General features: G+C 45.9%; 1 protein-coding gene across 2 annotated transcripts in view; it reads left to right on the top strand.

Moving 5' to 3' along the window:
* mbc (dedicator of cytokinesis protein myoblast city) overlaps nucleotides 1–20,193 on the top strand; it is a 127,293-nt gene that overhangs the window by 84,693 nt on the left and 22,407 nt on the right. Inside the window, exons 38-40 of one of the 2 annotated variants that reach the window (XM_037427100.2) lie at nucleotides 7,582–7,700; nucleotides 11,252–11,278; nucleotides 12,794–13,058. In XM_037427100.2, the coding sequence (XP_037282997.1) occupies nucleotides 7,582–7,700; nucleotides 11,252–11,278; nucleotides 12,794–13,058 (411 nt within the window). Of the gene's footprint in view, nucleotides 1–7,581; nucleotides 7,701–11,248; nucleotides 11,279–12,793; nucleotides 13,059–20,193 lie in introns of both variants that reach the window. The other variant, XM_037427099.2, reaches the window with a different exon arrangement.

Here is a 20,193-nt window from a genome sequence, read left to right as displayed (position 1 = left end):
CTTAGTTGCCAGGACCACTAGAGCATTGCATGCAAAAGGCTCGCATCGTCACATTAACGCAACATGCTTCTTGCTGTATCAGTCCATGGTTTGAAGGAAAGTAGGTGCAAGCGGCTCGGCACAGTGTGTACGCCAAGCAGGCAAAGCGTTGCATGCAACTAGCCTGTAGACGGTCAACTCCCTGCGACCGTACCTCGTCTCGAAAGATGCTGTGTCAGTTTTGGCTAAGTAGCAGACCGCAGCACACTTTTATCACGAACAGCCGCTTTTGTCTGTTTCATCACTATGTCAGTCGCTGCGTCAGTCACGCATCCCAGACTCCAAGTAGTTTTGAAAAGCTCCTTGTTGTCGCCACTGTACTGCCGTGCGAGAGTGCCAGTCATTTCTGAAATTTGGCAAACAGAAAGAAATGGCTTTGTGGTGAACACTTTAGGCAATATTTGCTGTGGCGCTGTATGAGTTCCTTCTTTAGCGGTGATGACGCACGTAAAGAGATGCAAATTGGTACTTGGTGGTTAACGCATGCTATGTTTAGTGTGCAGTTAGCGGCATTTGGCGCTGTAAGTATTAACGAGGTTTTACTGTAAAAAGCTTCGTGTGTGTGTGTGGGGAGAAGGGATGCATATGCCTGGCATGCTCAGAGCTCCCCTCAAGGAGGGAGGGTGAAGGTTCGTTGCAGCACCCCCCCCCTCTCCCTATTATGTCAATGTATGGGGCTGGCTGTGCGCCCCCATCCCCTCGCCTCTCCATGCGCACGCCTATGTGAGTGAGTGTGCGCGCACGCTGCTAGAACTTCATGCTGCATCCAGCTTGTTGGTGCAATATCCTTCACTGTTTTACGTCATCGCTTCTTTATATGATCCTGCTTTTGTTTATATTTTCTGTTTATATTGTGGGCTTGCTGCTTCTGTATGAATGATTATATAAACTGAGGGAACCTTAAACTAAATATAAGTTTTCTTCCTCTGTGTATATTATGAAAAGCCCGTGCATGCTCTAAACACAGAGGTAGCCGCTCCAAAAGCAGATTTTGCCTGCTCCAATGGCTGCTCGAAAATGCTGGAAGGTATTGCCACCACTGTGAATGTACTGCACTGAAAAAGAACCACAATACTTTTAAAAAAGCTCTTCTTTGCGTCTGTATCCACCAGGGCAGTGGAATTTCTTGTACAAACAAATAGTAATATGGGTACTGTGAATATTATCCCAAAAAGTGTTGGATATTCATTTATACATTCATGTACAATTATATGTTCTTTTCCAGTGATCATTTCATTTGAACGGATCGTAAAAAGGAGTTCACTAACAGTGTAAGAGTGTTGGTGATTGACGATAAATATCCACCATCTAGTTGTTGAACTGACGCTTATAAAGTGACCTAGAAAATTGCAATATTTTATGCAATATTGGGATTAAAAAAAAAACTGCCAGTGGTAGCTCGAGTGGACTGGCAACTGGCCAGGTATCTAGAAAACTGGCTGGGCCAGTCTACAACTGGAGACAGGTGGCAACACTAGAACTGATACAAATTCTGAGTATTCCCCCTCTCTTCTGTTTTGTTCCTTCTCTAACATGCTACAGTGATCCACGACTTGTCATGCTAACCTTTTTATCTCCAATAACCACTTCATCCCCATCTTTCATCTTTTTTTCCCCTGTTTTATGCACAAGCTTGCACTTCTCTTTCTTTTTTTTTTTTTTTTATTTCAGGTGAGGGCAAGCAAGGTGTATGAAACATATTGTGACGATGGAACGCGTTTATTTACAAGATGGGCAATGCAGAGGTGTAGCTCAGTGAAGGATCAACAGCGTCGCTCGCGAGTCAGTCGAGTCTCTTCCTCCTCTTCGTCGAATCTTCGCTAGCGCGTTTCACTTCCCGGTTCGCAGACGATGCCCTCTGGGCGAGTCACTCGGATGGTTGATGGTGGCACGGTTTAAGGCGCGCAACATGTGTCAGTTGTGTTTTGCTAGAGCGGCGACCATTGCTTGTGACGCTCAAGATTACGTACGTGACGTCGCTGAGGCGGTCAAGAATGACGAATGGACCGGAATAGTAGGCCAAGAACTTCTGGCACAAACCACGTTTGCGGACTGGTGTCCATAACCACGCAAGATCGCCCTTACTATAAGATACGGAGCGATGGCAGGCGTCGTAACGTTTCTTAGAACGCTGCTGGGATGCCAAGGTTCGAAGCCGTGTGATGCGACGGGCTTCTTCTGCGCGGCAGAGCGTCTCGGCTATTGAGGTTTCCACGTCTAGTGTAAAAGGTAGTATAGTGTCGAGACAAAATCGTGGGGAGCGAGCGTACAGCAGGTAAAATGGAGAGTAACCTGTAGTCTCATGCTTCGCGGTATTGTGCGCGTACGTGATATAAGGTAGCACTTCGTCCCAGTTTTTGTGCTTAGAATCGACATAAATAGACAGCATGTTCGTGAGAGTCCGGTTCGTGCGCTCTACGAGACCATTGGTCTGTGGGTGATATGGTGTGGCATAGCGGAAATGGCTGGCAGACAGACGCAGGATCTCTTCAACGACGTCGGCAACGAACTGACGTCCGTGGTTGCTAATGACAACGCGTGGAGGACCATGGCGGAGAATTATACAGCGAAGCATAAACTGCGACACGTGCATGGCCGTTGCAGCAGGTATTGCAGCAGTTTCTGCGTAGCGCGTTAGGTGGTCAACACAGACGACGACCCATCGATTGTTACTGCTCGATCGTGGAAATGGACCGAGCAGATCGACACCAACAGTCTCGAAGGGAGAGTTAGGAGGTGGAACAGGATGGAAAAGTCCTGGCGGCGTAGCTGTGGGACGTTTGTGTCGTTGGCATTGTTCGCATCCAGCAACGTATTTTTCCGTGTCGCGTCGCATCTTGGGCCAATAGAACCTTTGCTGTATTCGTTGAAGCGTTCTGGCAAAGCCCATGTGGCCGCAGGTTGCATCGTCGTGTAAGGACCGAAAGACGTGAGCCCGTAAAGTGCGTGGAACAACTAGAAGCAGACGGGCGCCTTGTCCGGAATAATTCTTCTTGTAAAGGACGCCGTCACGAACCACAAAAGAGCTTGGGTTTGCGTGTTCATTTGCGGAGGCAAACAGCGAATCTAAGGAGCGGTCCTCTTGTTGGGCTGTCCGGAAAGTCGCGAGATCAGGGAACTCAGAGGCAATAGTGCCGATATACTGGTCGAAGTTGTCAGCGTCACACTCAGTCGTCGGTAGAGGAAGGGGCGATAGGCAGTCGGCATCTGCGTGCCGGTTACCGCTCTTGTAGCGTACTGTGAAGTCGAACTCCTGTAAGCGCAAAGCCCATCGCGCCAGTCGTCCAGATGGGTCTCGGAGGCCTACCAACCAGCATAGAGAATGATGGTCGGTGATTACCGAGAAGCGACGGCCGTAGATGTATGGGCGAAACTTGTGCACGGCGAAAACGACTGCGAGGCACTCCTGTTCTGTGACTGTGTAATTTCGTTCTGCCTTGCTCAACGAACGACTCGCGTAAGCGACCACGTGTTCAGCATTGTCATGGCGCTGAACGAGCACTGCACCAAGGCCGAATCCGCTGGCATCTGTGTGAATTTCCGTTTCAGCAGAAGGATCGAAATGGCGTAGTACCGGTCCTGAAGTAAGTATGAACCGAAGCTGCTTAAAGGCTGCTTCGCAATCCGGTGTCTAGTGGAAAGGGACATTCTTTTGCAGAAGGTCAGTCGGTGGTTGTGCTTTATCAGCGAAATTCGGAACAAATCGACGAAAGTAAGAACACAGGCCCAGGAAGCTACGCAACTCCCTGGGGGACTGCGGCTGCTTGAGGTTGCTGACAGCGGCGACTTTCTGCGGGTCCAGTCTCGCGCCATTTTTATCCACCAGGTGTCCCAGAACCAAGGTTTCACGTTCTCCAAAGCGACATTTTTTTGAGTTCAGTGTAAGCGCAGCTTCCTCGAGACAGGTTAGAGCGAGGTCAAGGCGATGATTATGTTCTTCAAATGTTCGGCCAAAAATTACCACATCGTCCAGATAACACAGGCAAATTTCCCATTTGAGGCCCTGTAAAATGGTGTCCATATATCTTTCAAATGTGGCGGGGTGCATTACACAAGCCGAATGGCATAACATTAAACTCAAACAGACCGTCGGCTGTAACAAAGGCCGTCTTTTCTTTGTCAGCCGGATCCATGGGGATCTGCCAATACCCGGATCGCAAGTCCACCGATGAAAAATAGGACGCTGAATGCAGGCAGTCGATGACATCATCGATGCGAGGAAGCGGGTACACGTCCTTCTTAGTTATAGAGTTGAGACGTCTGTAGTCAACGCAGAACCTCCAGGACCCATTTTTTTCCTTGACCAAGATAACAGGCCCAGGGACTTGACGATTCTTGAATTACGCCAGAGGTTAGCCTCTCGCTGACTTGCTCTGAAATTACCTTGCGCTCTGACGCCGAAACTCGATAAAGTTTCTGTCTGAGGGGGTGCGCAGATCCGGTGTCGATCTTGTGACGAGTGTGTGTGCTGGGCGTCTGAGGTCTATGCGACTTTCGTGCAAAATCAAATACTTTAGCGTGCCTGGCCAGCAGTGTAACCAACACTTTGGGCTTATGCGAGGGAATAGACTTGCTAACCATCTTATAAAATTCGTATTCCGTGCCGGATACATCAGCATAGTCCGAATTTGCCGCATTGCTGAGAGCTCCTATGCAGATACTGCACTGTCCTTCAAACATGGCAAGGCGCATTCCCTCTGGTAGTACAACAGACTCGGATGAGCAGTTAACTATCCATAATTTAGTTTTCCCTCGGTGAGAGACACAACGCAGTGGGGCAGAAAGATGTTTTTCTTCATGCAAGGCAAAGGCAACGGCTCAATCACACTATCAGGAGAACTGAAACTCGAGTCGGCATTCGAAGCAGCAACGGGCACGCTGGCAGTAGACCATGCCAGTAGAATAGCGTCTTTAACAACAACGAGGTTGTCGTCTCCGCTACACTGAGGCTGCTGGGCGAGGGCGGACAACAGAACCTCGCCTGCCCCGCAGTCGACAGTCGCACGGCACTCTTGCAAGAAGTCATTTCCAAGGATAACGTCATGCGTGGTATGAGCGAGCACTGCGAATTCTGCCTTGAACGCTTTACCAGCAACACGAACAGACACAGTGCACACACCTACTGGACACAACACCGTGCCGCTGACTGCTCGAAAAGTAGAAGATTTATCCCATTAAAACATAACGTTGCGGCCAAGTCTCTCCTTGAAAACTAAACTCATTACAGAAACTGTTGCACCGCTGTCTACCAGAGCCATCGTGGGAACATCGTCAATGAATACATGAACCTTGTTGTGAAGCATGTGAACTAATGGAGGCATACTTGTGTGCAAAGCGGTACGTCCAGCGACCTCGCCTCCATCGGCCGCGCCGGCTAGTTTCCCGGTGGCGGAGAGGAAAGCCGTGGCCGGGGACGGGGAGATGGGGACTGTCGCTGGCGCGTAGTAGGTGGCGTCGAGCTCCTCACAGAGGCAGGCGAGTCACTGCGGATGTTCGGCCGGTGCCTGTGCTTCTGGGCAGTTGAATCCGAAGGCCAGTAGGTGTAATCGGGCTGTTGGCTTCGCCGTGCAAGCATCGCTGGTCGGTCAGAAAACGTCGTGCGTGGGCGACGTCGCGATGAGCAAGACCGGGCGATATGTCCGCGAACACCGCACTGGTAGCACACGGGGCGTTCCCGAGGCACATTGAATGCTGCGGTGTGGAGAGGATGCTCAGGGAACTGTTGCCACTTGGACACAAACGGAGGCGGTTGGCTGTCGTAGCTATAACTGCTGTGGGGTGCATAAGACAACTTGACGTAAGTAGCCTGTGGTGGCGGAGCCCTCAGCCGTGGACTGCGGGTGGAGTAACTGCGCTCGTCGAAACTCGCAGCATTGATGCTTGGGGATAGTGTATCACACTGCGGGTCTCCAGCTTGCATGGGAACAGAGACATGGCGACGCAGTTCCTCCCGTACAATCTGACGAATGGTGGAGGAAAGGTCGTCAGGTAGAGAATTTTGGCAGACATCGACGGTGCAACAGTCGTGATGTTGGCCAGACGTCCAAACTTCGATGTGATGCGACGAGTTTTAAGAGCCTCGAAGGTTCGGCAGTGGTTAATCACGTCGGCCACGCATTCCAGGCTCTCCTTGCCAATGAGGAAGTGGTAGACGTCATCGGCGATGCCCTTGAGTATATAGCCCACTTTGTCTTCTTCCGTCATGTGGGCATCCACCGACTTGCACAACTTCAGAATCTCTTCAATGTAGGTTCTGCATGTCTCACCGGTGACTTGAGCCCTCTGCAACAACGTCTGCTCGGCACGTTTCTTCTTCGTTGCTGGGTCTCCAAAGCATTTCTTAATTTTCTCCACAAATTGGTCCCAGGTTGTCAATGTGTCTTCATGGTTCTCAAACCATACCAGCGCCGTGAAATCGAGGAAGAGCCCCACGTGAGACAGCTGGCTAGTCGCATTCCAACCGTTCGAACGGCTCACCCGCTGATAGTGGCTTAGCCATTCGTCCACGTCATCGCCGGGTTTCCCTGTGAAGGTTCGCGGCTCCCTGTAGTGGTAGGGCGACGTCCTTGCGGCTGGTTGCTGGTTGTCTCCTTCCGAGCTCATTTCTTGAGGTAATGGTGCCAAGCCCGCTAGTCGACGGCTGCGGCGAAGCTCGTGTAGCGGTTCCGTCGTTAGGGGACGGTGCCTCTCCGGTATCACTTGGTAGTAGCTAGCTTATGCAGCACCTTCCACCACAATTGTGACGATGGAACGCGTTTATTTACAAGATGGGCAATGCAGAGGTGTAGCTCAGCGAAGGATCAACAGCGTCGCTCGCGAGCCAGTCGAGTCTCTTCCTCCTCTTCGTCGAATCTTCGCTAGCGCGTTTCAATATTGATAAAATGACAGTTGCTGCCCTGACAGAGATACATTCTCGTGTCAAAACATTGGCTCCAGCAATATTCTTCAGTGATTTCACATGGCTTCCTAGCCTGGTGTTATAGCCTGATTCACCTTGCTAGCATGGTTTTAAATCTGAAGCATTTCTTTGCATACTACAAGCACTTTTAGTGTGTCTATCTACGTATCTATCTATCTATCTAGATATCTATCTAGATATCTGTCTTTCTACCTACGTCTAGGTGCTCTTTCGCCCCGCAGAGTGAAAACTGGCTCCTCGCGTTCTCTACGCAAATGTGGCCGCGGCTGTACTCCCATGATAAAACTGTCACGTCGAGTTGATGTTACTTGTAGTTAGGCAAGATCCACTGAAGTAAATTTATGTTGTAGTTTCCAGGGCTACCATCTTCGCGAGCAGAAGTGCTACAGCTGTTACTAATATTCATGTTGCTGTTGTCACCGTTACACAATTATAAATAATTGGTTATATAAAACATCAGACTGTTCAACATGTCTGTGTGCTCAATAAAAAAAAAATTACAACACAGGGATCTTTTCTCTGCATGCTTTGCATAACATCGATTCTCAAAATGTGTGAGATCTGCAGAATTTTTTTAACATAGTATAGTTGAGAAATCTGAACACACCTGATTTTTCTTTCAGTCACCTCCTCCAGAATTGGTTGAACACCACATTCTCATCAGGCGGTACAAGGCTGTCCCTGCAGCTAATCCAGCTTCACGGACAGAACGTACTGACAGCTCTGTCTTTGCACCAGACAGGTAAGCAGTGCTTCTCCATGTAAGGTATCATTCTTGGCACTGTACACAGTTGAACTTCAATGTAACGGACATAGATGCTACTATATGATACAATAAAGTATAATTTTAAAACATTTTTTTGCTGATATTAGAGGGTAATAAGTAAGTATGTACATATATAACAAGTGTCGGATATGGTATGACAAAGGTACTATCATATGCAACATTGTTATAGTAAGTTTTGACTGTATTTGTGTTCATCTCTGTTGAGGCTAGATGAATTGCTTATTACATTCTTGTTACCTCTTTAAGCAGTGGTAACATATACCAGTGGCAGTGATATGTGCAAGTAGCCTAACAATGTAGTTGGTCGCGTTCAAGAATATCTCTGAAAGATGTCGAAGGACTGGCTGTGCGTTGTTTGTTTGCGTGCATTTACTGAATTTCTGTTCGGCTTCTCCTTGCAACGACTCCAAAACGGCATACTTGAGATATTCTGGCTCTGCCTTTCGTTTGGTCGACTTGCTTGAAGGAGCAATGTTTCGAGCTGTTGATTTTTTACATAGTTTTTTCCAGCGATCACAATTAAGGTACGATGGGTAACAAAGTGCTTGATTGGGCTGGTTGGTGCTGCATGGTAGACAAAGAGAGTGCTTAACAGTGCAAACGACAGGAGGGGATAGAAGAGACGAGAATGAAGAAGAGACAACCAAAGTTTACTGCAAACCGACTGCAATATATAGGAAAACAGAGTCTGCGCATAACCACGCAACATGATCAAAATTGTACATACATGTGCCAAATGGCCTACCTAATTAAGAGCCAGTCATATCAGAACTAATTTCACAGCCGTAATGAAAAATCGAAGATACGCTAACGCAGAAAGCACCAAATTGTTGAATGTGGAAGGCTGCGCTAATCTCACGCTCGCGCTGATTTTTATATCGCCCCATAATCACACACTTGTCAAGAATTGGCTCACAACCACACATTTTACAATGGTCCACCAAGTGGCTGGGATCTAGGGTCTAGGTCCACTGACTGGCTATTGATTAGGTAGGCCGTTTGGAGCATGTTTGTGCAATTTTTGCTGATGTTGCGTGGTCATGCGCAGACTCTGTTTTCCTATATATTGCAGTCGGTTTGCAATAAACTTTGGTTGTTAGTTCAGCGCTCTGTTCTCATCTCTTCTATCCCCTCTTGTCGTTTGCGCTGTTAAGCACTTTCTTCGTCTACCATATTGAGCTATTTTGCGATCATTTTCGAGTTCGATAAATCCGTGATCGACTGTATGGGCAACATGCCAGGAAATATAACTTTGATATTTTAGTGGTATTAAAAAGAAATGCTTCATTGTTTGGTGTAATGGCAAATGTTGAGTGAAGGACCTACCAGGAAATGTGTTCCTGCCTGCTCCCTTATTCACAGCAGTTGTATTTACAAATTGGTAAGTATACTATGTATGTAGATGGTGTCAGAAGAACGAAGCCATCCAAGTGCTCAAACACTTAAGATACCCAGAAAACTTGGTCAGCTATAGTCAGTGGATTCCTCAAGCATAATTGGCAAAATGACAAACTGCTTTAATGCACTAAGTGTAGTATTTTAACGTGATAGTGTTAGAGAGCGCGTGTCGCAGAAATCCTGCCGTCGCCGTCGGCCCCGTTGGTTGTGAGTGAAAAAGCAAGTTACAGAGATCGCCGCGGGAGGCCGCTAGTTGTCCACGTGTGCACGCGCGATCACACTGAAGAAACCACGCATTCGAGGAAAAAAAAAAGCGCTCAGTGTCACGAGGTGCGGGTAACGTAGTGTAACGAGTCGCGGGTAATGTAACCCTCCCTGCTTAGGGTTCCTCAATGCGCGTGCCTTCCTCGCACGCATCGAGGAACCCTATCCCTACTTGGCTTCCAGCGCTTTCGTCGGGACGAGAAAAGAGATAATGCAATTGCAGCAAGTGACAAACCTTTGTAACTCCATTCGCACTAGACGGATTCTTAAAATTTTTGCAGCGTTCAATTCGTGAGGCAATAAGCTCTTCTAGTAAATTCATTCCATGGTTAGTTCAAAAAGTGTTGCAGGGCCCCTTAAACGCAGCTCGGGTCCATGGTGTCGCTACACACCAAACGTCTGATTGCGCAAACAACCCTGCGGGGGCATCATTCACATTAAATGCTGCACATTATAAAATGAGGAGGTGTTATTTGTCGGACCTTGAATGTTGCATGCATTCGGGTTTCATTTGACGCTGATAGTGCATCAGTACGATTCGACCTTTGCATTCACTCAGATTTTTTTATAACACTACTATGAAACACCACCCCACCAACGCTTCGCCGACCTAGGCCAGAGAAAGACCTTCATGTTCCTATCTCATAAGAATATGCTTAGAAATCTTCTTCAACATTTTTATCCCCGTAATTTTGCTTTGAAGTATTCGGAAAATATTCTGGAAATATCGAAAAAATATTTGATTTGATTTGTACTCGAACTTCAGTATTCGAATTCACTTTGCACCCAAAAGTTTGCTATTCAATCAAGCACTGTTTTTACAGTGCTTGTCTTGGCATCATTTTATGTGTGCGTGATTCTGTCCTTTTGTATGCTGCCTCATCAAATGTGGGACACCAGCTAGCCCTTAACTACATTTCAAGTAAACCTCCGTATTCGGCTTTGTCATTGACAAGGTGTTCAGAAGGTTTGTCCCTTCTCTCAGCTTAAAAAAAAAAGTATTTGTATAGCATCTGTATATTTTTCAGTACTTCTGGCAGCGCATTGAGTAGGTCTCTAATTCATGCGATATATGTTGTGTTGATTGATTGCATTAATTAACTTATTGCTTTGTCCTAGCCACAAGCATGAGAAGTCCAAAATGCCCCAAGCGGAGCAATTTAAGAAAATATCACCATAATTGGGGCTTGGGAAATGTGTGCTATTATATAGCTTCATCAACCTCACCAATGCTCATGATATTGTTCCAAATAGGCATTCTGTGTGCAGTCCTTGGAAATGGAGTAGCAGCTTTTCACTTCATTACTACAAGACTGTACTGTCTGCCAAAAATTATGTCGTCTTCTGCCATGCGTTCCCATCTCGAATTCCCTTGTTCCTAGCGATCATTACATTTTCTTGGCTCAAGTGTATAAACTATAAAGTTGTAAGAAACTCGCCAACAGTCCAGACGTCTGCATGCTGTGTAACTATGCACAACAGCATTGCTTTTTCACATTCCTTTGAGTTTCAGCCTTATCAGGAATTTTTTTATTTAGTCATCAAATCAATACAAAATCTGTGTGTGCAGCAGGAGGTCCCGTAGCCAGAGACTGAATCTGGGCCTCCTACAGTAGTGTTTATGCTTTATGTATGCCTTGCTGACTTTACACATTTGATGATGTGTGCTTTTTAGATCATTTATTTTTTCTTGAACTGTATGCAGGTTAGCAGTGATTATCTGTAATGTTGTTTGTTTATAATAAGTGTGTTTATTGTTATAATTTTGCATATGATGCTATTAATATGGCTGCTTTGTCTTAGTCCCATTTACTAATTTTTATTTTATTTTTTGTTTTTAGCAGTAACAGGAAAACAGCCTCTGTGACAAGGTACAACTATTTTTATTCTATTATTACTTACAACTACAAAGCCTTTCTCTGATAGACTGTTTTGTGCTGTCAATTTTGTTGCGATAAGAATTTTATTTTCTGTTAGCATATTACATAGTATGTCACATACCTATGCACTATGGCATCTAAAATTTGGGAGTCGCGAGATCTGCAAAAATGCTAAAGAATTCTGCAGCCTGCTTAAGCATATGTGGCTCATGTAATTTTGGCATTTTTTTATAAAGCTGGAAGTTTTATTGAACCTTAGTGTAATGAATGGTTGTACAGTAAAGTAAATATTAGTTGTTTTTTTCTACTAATGCAAGCATATAGCAAATTAATGCTTATGATAATTACGGTACTAGGCTGTATTAAAAAACATATTTTTTTCTTTGGAATCTATAATGCACAAACCTTTGATGCATTTGTAAATTTACAATACAGTATTATTTATAGTCTGTTTGCTTTACAAATACACTATAGTGCATGCACACTGCGATTCATATTGACCGATTGATGATTAGGGAAATTCTAAAAAAAAAAGCTGCCGAAGTAAGGGCTTCACGCCAGCAGACTCAAATGCTTAGATTAGAATGCGAGGGTTTATTGGTGATTGATTGATATGTGGGGTTTAACGTTCCAAAACCACCATATGATAATGAGAGATGCCGTAGTGAAGGGCTCGGGAAATTTCGACTGCCTGGGGTTCTTTAACGTGCACCCAAATCTGAGCACACGGGCCTACAACATTTCCGCCTTCATCGAAAATGCAGCCGCTGCAGCCGGGATTCGATCATGCGACCTGCGGGTCAGCAGCCGAGTACCTTAGCCATTAGACCATCGCGGCAGGGCGGTTTATTGGTGAGGTGCTACCAGTACAAAGATCACATGTCACGTGACACCCTCTGGCGAAAAGATTGTTCCACACTCCCATGAATGACACCGGCAGGAATACCCAAACAAAGTGGGCGAGGTAGTGCCTTCTGTCGTAGCTCAGTTGGTCGAGCATCAGACGCGTAGTTTGAGCATTGTGAATTCATATACCACCGATGAAAAGGGCGATTTTTGTTTATGGCAATCCATTTCAAGTTACGTCATAATCACTACAGTACATCTAAGGTGAATGGTAAATGTCGCTTACATTTTTATGGCTTAATTGTCTGTTGTATTCATTTGGCTGCGTCTAACAGAGAAATGAGCCCTTTTTAAAAAATTTCTCTCGTTCTTGCATGAGAAATAGTATGTCAAGCTATGTAGCCATTTGTACTCGTTAATAATAAAGCATTATAAGCTTCCCCCTTTTTTCTCCATCTCTTTGAGTTGCTGTATGCATGTTCATTGGGAATTTAGCTCACAAATAGTTCTACAAGTAATTCAGGTTTCATGTTGGATTGCTTTGCTTGTTGTGATTGTTACTGAGTTGGAGATGTCATGTTGCACATTGTTGCATGTCAAGCAATACTGTAATGTGTTACTGCGTTGACACTTTGTGTACGCTTTTTTTTTCTGTCTCAGCCTACCAAGCGTGCCTGGAAAGCCACAAAGTACACAGATGGCTAGGGCACTCGTGCCGTCAGTGTTTACAAAGCAGAATTCTGTGGTGTCGCCGCACAAGTCTCATGGCAAAAAGAGTCGTGACAGCACAGGGCTTACCCTGAGGCGCAACTCTGCTGCATCACTGAGCTCCCAGCATGAGGAGAAGTCACAGTCTCAGTGGTATGACCTGCCACTCACAACTGATAAAGGATCAGAGGCACCCATCATTGAACTAAATGAGCAAGTGAGTTCGATTTCAGAGCATTTACTCTACAGCTGCTGCTGATTTAAGAATGTTTAGGACCCCTGACAGCTTTGTGTCCTTATTGCATTGTATTATTAATGCTAGCATTGTTAATCAAGAACAATTTTTATCAATTCGAAACGTTCTCTTAAATAACATGAGAAGCTAGTGTGCCACAGTGGGGGAGTGCCTGAGACTATAGTGGCGCTGAACATGTGATTTTTTTAATGGGGGGGAGGGGGGCTAAGCATTGTGAAGAAAGAAATAAGTGGGTGCTTTGAGCCTGTCCCCCTTCCAATAAAAGAAAAGCATTCCTGGCGCAAGGAGCCACAACCTCCTTGAGAGCAGTCCGACAACAGAACAAGAGGGGTTACAAACAGTGGTTTTCACCGGGTACCAGTCGGCGTATTGTGCACACGGCAAATGTTCTCTGACGTTGACAATACTTCTCTTACTCATGGAACGTCACACAAGGCCTCGGTCTACCCCGTGGCGATGTTAAGAAGTGCTGCGAACTTGTATGAGCTATCATACTCACTTAAAAACCAAATTAAAATATCTTCAAGCTAATGTCTAGCAGTAACAATCGGTAAGAAGTGCCCCATATGCAGGACAGTCAAAGAGCACAAACATCTTGATGTTTCAGTTTTGATGTCAGGAGTCCTTTAAAAAAGTTGGTGGTCACTGACGGAAAAAGTTACTATATAGCAGTATTTTTAAATTTCCAAGCTATATTTTCATGTTTATTGCCATGACAGTATACACGTGAACCTCATTTTAATAGGATAGTTATAATGAAATAATTTATTATACTTAACAAAGCACATGAAATTACCCTTGAAATATCTGTTCATATTTGATTCGTGGACATATTTAAAGCCTCATTGTGGTGAGGCAGGAATATAGCATCCCCTAGCACAGCAGAACCTCACTGTTAAGTTTCCAACATCTTGAAAAATAAACATACTCTGGGAAAATGTGCAATCCAAATCCAATAAAAATTGAGGCTGACAAGCTTACCGTAATTGCTCGAATCTAACGCGCACCTTTTTTCCGGTTAAGCGAGTTCATAAATCGCATGCGCGTTAGAATCGAGTACGAACGAAAAAATTGCGGTCAATCTATTGCCATCGGCAAATCCAAAATGGCCGCCCCCTACGTGCGTCGGCATGGCGCGTCGGCCATTTCTGCCTATGTGTTTCCCATGTACAGCACTTCGTACGTGTGCTGAGGAGTTCGTCATCTAGTAGTGCATTAGCATCGACGGCATGGAAGGGCCGACTCCAAAAACTCGAGTGCACCACAATGCCGCTTTTAAAAGAAAAGTCATCGCGTGTACAGAAATGGACGGAAATCGGGCCACATCGCGGTCGTTCGGAGTTCTTGAAACGTGCGTGCGGGACCGGCGGAAACAAAAGCAGAAGATTGTCGACAGCAAAGCTTCACGCAAAGGCTTCAGTGGACCACAGCAGGGTCGGTTTCCGCAAATTAAAGAGCTGCTCGGCGAGTTTGTGCTTGAGCAGCGAGCGGCACAGCGGCCCCTGACGACAGAACTGCTCCAAGTGCGGGCTATTCAGTTATTCTTAGAAAAAGGTCTAATGCGGAGCCAGTTTAAAGCGAGCAGGTGCTGGCTAACTAACTTTATGAAGAGGAAAGGCTTTTCCCCTCGAAGGGGAACATGCATATGCGAAAAGTTTTGCGGAGGAGTACGATGAAAAGCTTCACAGTTTTCAGAGGTTCGTCCTAAACCTGCGGCACAACAACAGCTACCTGCTTGGGCAAATCGGGAATGCCGATCAGACGCCTCTTTACTTCGACATGCCTGGCACCACAACCGTCGAGAAGAAGGGGGCGAAGCAAGTTCGCGTGCTGACATCGGTTCACGGTAAAACTAGTGGCGGCAATGCCCTGTTACACGTCAGATGGGCACAAGCTTCGCCCGTACCTCATATTTAAATGGAAGACGCTCCCGAAAGGAGTCGTTTTTTCGAGTGGTGTTATCATGCGGGCCAGCGAGAAAAATGGGTGCGCGTTGCAATCGATGTCTTCCGGTTTTTTTTTTTTTTTTTGCTGTGGAAATAGGGTGCGCGTTACAATCGAGGGCTCGGTAGAATCGAGTAAATACGGTATATTAAGGTGCAAGAGCAAAAAACATTTATTTCTCAAAAAGCATTCTGGGACTGTTTCATTTTCGAACATCTGGCTGCAGCCAGAAGTCAGTCGGCTAATTCTGGTCCTGTCAGAAAATATCGTGGTCAATCATGGTGGAATTCCAAGAGAACTCTAATATTGTAAAATTGAATCCTGTGACAATAAGCATAAATGCAAAGAAATGTTACCGCAGTGGCAGGAAACAAAATTTTGCACGACGTCAGATTTGTTTTTTTTCTGCATTGCCACTTGTAAATATCAGGTTAGGTTTGCCGAAAAGTGGAAGCGATATTCTGGAGCGTACGCATTTGGAATATGATCACGTACGTTTGCGAGATCACGCACAAATCACCTCTTTCATAAAGAAAGCCGCCGCCTGCTAACTGGTTAATATGCTCAACTCTGTGCAGTGCACACAACATTAGCAATATAGCACGATATGCGAAATCTCGCAAAAGTGTTGTGTCCCCAAAAGCAACAGCTGTTATGGCTATCGCGTGTTTCATTGCACATACTCACTGATAAGTTGGCTTTCTGTCTTAACTTGAGACATGTGTTGGTATGTTCACCGCCACTCGTAATCTCACCATCTCGCACGGTGGAACCGATTCCAAAAAATTAATACCAGTTATAATGTCAACCGAAGGGGAATTCCCCCAGCACCCGCATTGCTATCTGTTGGGTCAGCACAAAGATAGCCGCCAGCATGTATAATATTTTTTTTTTGCATCTGACAGCCAAAAAATTTCTCGATATCTTCTAGAACAATTTTGTCCAGGCAGGTTCTGGCGAACCCCAGGTAAGCAGAATCATTGAGTCAGCGAAAAACGAACGCCAACTGAAAGTGCATCATGTGATGTGAGTAGGAACCCGAAAACGAACACACTCTGGAAGAAATGCTTAGATTCACAGAGAACAGTTGCTATGGTTAGTGGCATGGCAGATTGTGTCGCAACGGCTGCATGTGCGTTTGTGCCGGCAGAATGTACTAGAACTTATAGTATGCTCTAGGTCTCGTACCGAACGGTGACGGACTGGAGAAACAACAGTCTCCATTCATTATGCCACATTGTTAGCTCCACTGTGTTCTTTCCAGCTGTTGTTGTTCAGGCCATGGGGCCTGAACAGAAGTGTGTGTAACGTATGTGCATCTATGTACCATGCTGCGGATGAATGATTTTCAATGCTCAGAGAAATTATGCCAAGTGCTGCAGATAAGACACATAGTTTAGAAAGCTATTTGAAGATTTTGATGGCCAGCATGGCTGCCTGCCTGCCTTTTGGTCAATGTGTGCTTGAGAGAGCTGAGCCAATAGCTGAGGGGGTGATCGAGGTATTTGGAGAAGACTTGGAGGAGACACTCAAGTAGTCAAGAGCAGACGTATAAGGGACAATCGAGCAAAGCAGAGAAGGCACGGAGGGACAAATTAGGCACCGCATAGAAGCCTCTGTTACTGGGCAATGCCATTCTACCACTTAGTGCTTCATAACTACATGGGAGGTTTCTTTTCGCACACCCGAAAAAAGGTTTCTAGCTGTAGAACATGTCATACGACCGCGACATTCCTTGGGGCTGCACATTACTGCTGAATACTTGTGAGACGTCCCTGCTACGCCACCGATCACCAAAGAGAGGGAAGAACACTCAACCCTTTTTCTCGTTTCCCTCTTGGCTATGCGTCTCAACCACTTTCCATACACAGGGATTCGTGCTGGGGCCGGGAAATAGAAGACGCTACGACCTGTTTCTGTTTACTGATGCATTTTATTTATTACTAACTGCAAACATCGTATGCCCACGTACATCAACCACTACACAAAATTATAACACATGATTTAGACGCTCGCGACGTTCGACACAGGGCAGGCACATAAAGAAAGTAACTGCAACAATACAAGAGTATGCATATATAAAGAAAACACGAGGACACAAATGATGGAGTTATCAATGAATAAAACCACGCAATGTCTCAACCCGCCGCATCCCTTCCTGCAAAGCTCGTCTAAATAAGGGGCATAAAGGTAGTCTCACGAATGGTCCGTGTTGACGGTCTTCATCGTCATCGTCGTCTCTCTCAGCGATTTCTATCTTAATCTTCTTTCATAACGTCCTGCAATCACTCTCTTCCTCGTTTCCCATCTCTAACTTTCATTCGTCGTCGTATCATCCCCGCCTCAGTCATCATCTCATCGACTCTCATCGCTATCTCTTAACACCGTTATCTTCCTTTTCCATTTCGTCTCTCTACCATCTAGATCTCATCGCATCGTCTCCCGATCGCCATTCCGTAGTCCCTTTTCGTAGGATACGACTCCGCCCCTCCGTGGCACTTAACCACTTGCCACTGTTGACACGACACATTTCTCTGTCAGTCGGTGTGTGTCGGCTCCTACGACGGCCTCCGCTGCCCACACCAGTGGAAAACCCTCTCCCAAGCAAAGCCGAGCAAGTAACAATGTACAAACTCAAGCCTCAGAGAGAGAGATGGGCGAGCTGTCCGAAGACACGTGAATTACGGGGGAACAATGGTCCCAATGCTCCGACAAAGCGCGTCGTCTGTAATGGCCAGCGTCCGGAGTTTGCAGTGTTGTGCCGAAATGTTTTCGGCCGAACCACTTGCCCCAGTTTTTGGTGTCCCCCGATGCCTGTCCCCCGATGTCCAGACAGAGTCTCAATGCCTCCATGCAGCTCGGTGTCTCCTGCGAAATTCTCCGCAGCCGCCGCTTCTTTGTCATTCAACGTCGCGAGTGGCCATCCGCGCAGAACCCAGTAATGAGCCCTAAAGCCACAGATGCTGACAAAAAGTCAGGCCGGGCCCGGAACAGGCGCTGCAGCAAGGTCGCATTCACCGAACCAACAAAATGTGCTCTGCTGCTCCCCCATGCCACAAATCTGAAGGGTGCGCTCGGAGCATTGCCATCATACACTGTCACACTGTCCGTAGACAACAAGGCGCCACCCGGTCCTGATGTTTGCGCGTAGTGGGCCCGCAAAAACCGTCGACAGAATCCTTCCAGAAACTCCACTCCGGAAGGCGTATTCGTTACCCCGAAGGTTTTCTTTTCCTTTTTTTTTTCAATGTGTGGGTTTAAGAAATGAACGTAAACATCTTGAAAGGGCTGGGGTTCAGTCCGTGTTTGCGGGGATGTCACACTTGTAATTTCTGGGACTGTATGAAGGGGAAATGTGATTAAAAAAAAGTTTGTTTAATCTATAGCCTGATACCCCTGGCATACATGCGCCCTAAAGTCCTTCAGACAAACAAGGGGACAACTTCTGGAAAAGCGTTCGGGCACACTGACACACTACAAAGGAGTAACTGCTTTTGGGCAAAGATTCTTTTTAAAAAAGCAGATCTGGCATCCACTTTGTGGGCAGGAAGGGAGTAATCTTGCATACAGAGTATAGAAGAATGGATGTCGCAACGCTGCGAAGCTCTTCGAGTATTTTTTGCGCGGAGAAAACGTTTTCATTTTCAGCGGTACTGCGATTGGCTCAAAAGTGAAGGTTTATGCTCTACCTATACTCTCAAATGCGTCAATCACGTCACTAATGCCACCATGTTAGTGTTGGCAGCGGCAGTTGCTGTGTGTTGCCAGTACGTGGCGAGAGACGCTCACTACTGTCCTTGCCCTACGCGGTCCGCGTCGCACAAAAATGCTTGGTAAGAGCCGCGTATGGAGGGCGTCAGTTGTGTGCTAGGTTATCACTGACCTTTGCTGGCATTCTCTTGTGTCCACTTGTTTGCTCTTGTGATGCAAAGGTGCGTTTCCACGCTCTTCTGAAAAACTTGTCGAAATTTGTCTCTCTGCTGATCCATCGCAGGATTTCAATGAAACGCTACATGTCGTCACTGTCACAGCCATGAAAAAGCACGGCAAAAAACAAGGACAGCAAAACACCAACTGTTCATAGTTTAAAGATGAGTTTAAGTTGCTGCTCAAAAAGCTAAAATAGAAATAAAACAATTAAAAAAAGGCATTTTTGTGCTCCAACATCTATAGATGTGATGTACGTTCGTGTTTTTTTTTTAATACTATTTCGCACCTTTCTGCTTCCACATACGGCGCAGTGTTCTTCTGGGGAACCACCCAAAGTTGTAGTCCAGTGCTGTGTGTCATTGGCACAACTCCTTTCTACAAATGGTCCCTTTAGGCGACGAAAGGGGTCTACTTCAAAGCACTGAACTTTTGCCCGTGTGTCATGGGTATAAGGCAATGAAATTTTGCTGTTCACTTAAGTCTTTATACTGACTTCAAATATGTAGTCAATTTTATAGTAAAAGGATAGCTTTCCTTTTCTACAGTGACTGTGTGTACCGTAGTTGCATGGTTTTTGTTTTGTACCATGACCAGATTCAATTATTCGTCGATGATTGCGTGCTTTTTAAAGACATTAATTCTGTCAATGACTAATTAAATGGTACATGTACTGGGGAGTGACAGTAAGCACAGACAAAAGCTATTGTGAATGACACAAGAAATCACCTTTGCTTCATACGTATCAATTAAGTTCATCCCCCCTGCATGAAGTGACCCAATACAAGTACATGTATCTAGGGGTCATCTTTAAAAACATGTTAACATGGAATGACCACATAAGTAATACTTTACCTCATCCTTCAGAAAATTGTGTCTCCTGAGGCACAGATTTAAAAAAGCACCATATGATGTAAAACTGCTATGCTATAACACCTTAATTGGAACTACCGTATTTATGCCCATAATTTATGCCTTCGCATAATTTGCACATCTCTAATATGTTGCCAGCTTTTCGGAAAAAAATATTTACTCCCATATTTCGTGCTTCCTGACCCACCCGAGCCAGCTCGCCGGCGTGCGCGCCTTTGGACATTTCAATGCTTCGGCCGGGTACTCCCCTCGCCGAGCAGACAAGCGCGGTCAAACATACTGCAAGTGCGAGGTCCCTTCTACTAGTGCACTGTACTTCTTCCGAGGACATCTCCCGAACTAGGGTCCCTAG

This window comes from Rhipicephalus microplus, chromosome X (genome assembly GCF_043290135.1).
Source record: "Rhipicephalus microplus isolate Deutch F79 chromosome X, USDA_Rmic, whole genome shotgun sequence".
Lineage (NCBI taxonomy): Eukaryota > Metazoa > Arthropoda > Arachnida > Ixodida > Ixodidae > Rhipicephalus > Rhipicephalus microplus.
Note: the sequence above shows the minus strand (reverse complement) of the source record. Positions and strands in the feature narration are given on the sequence as shown.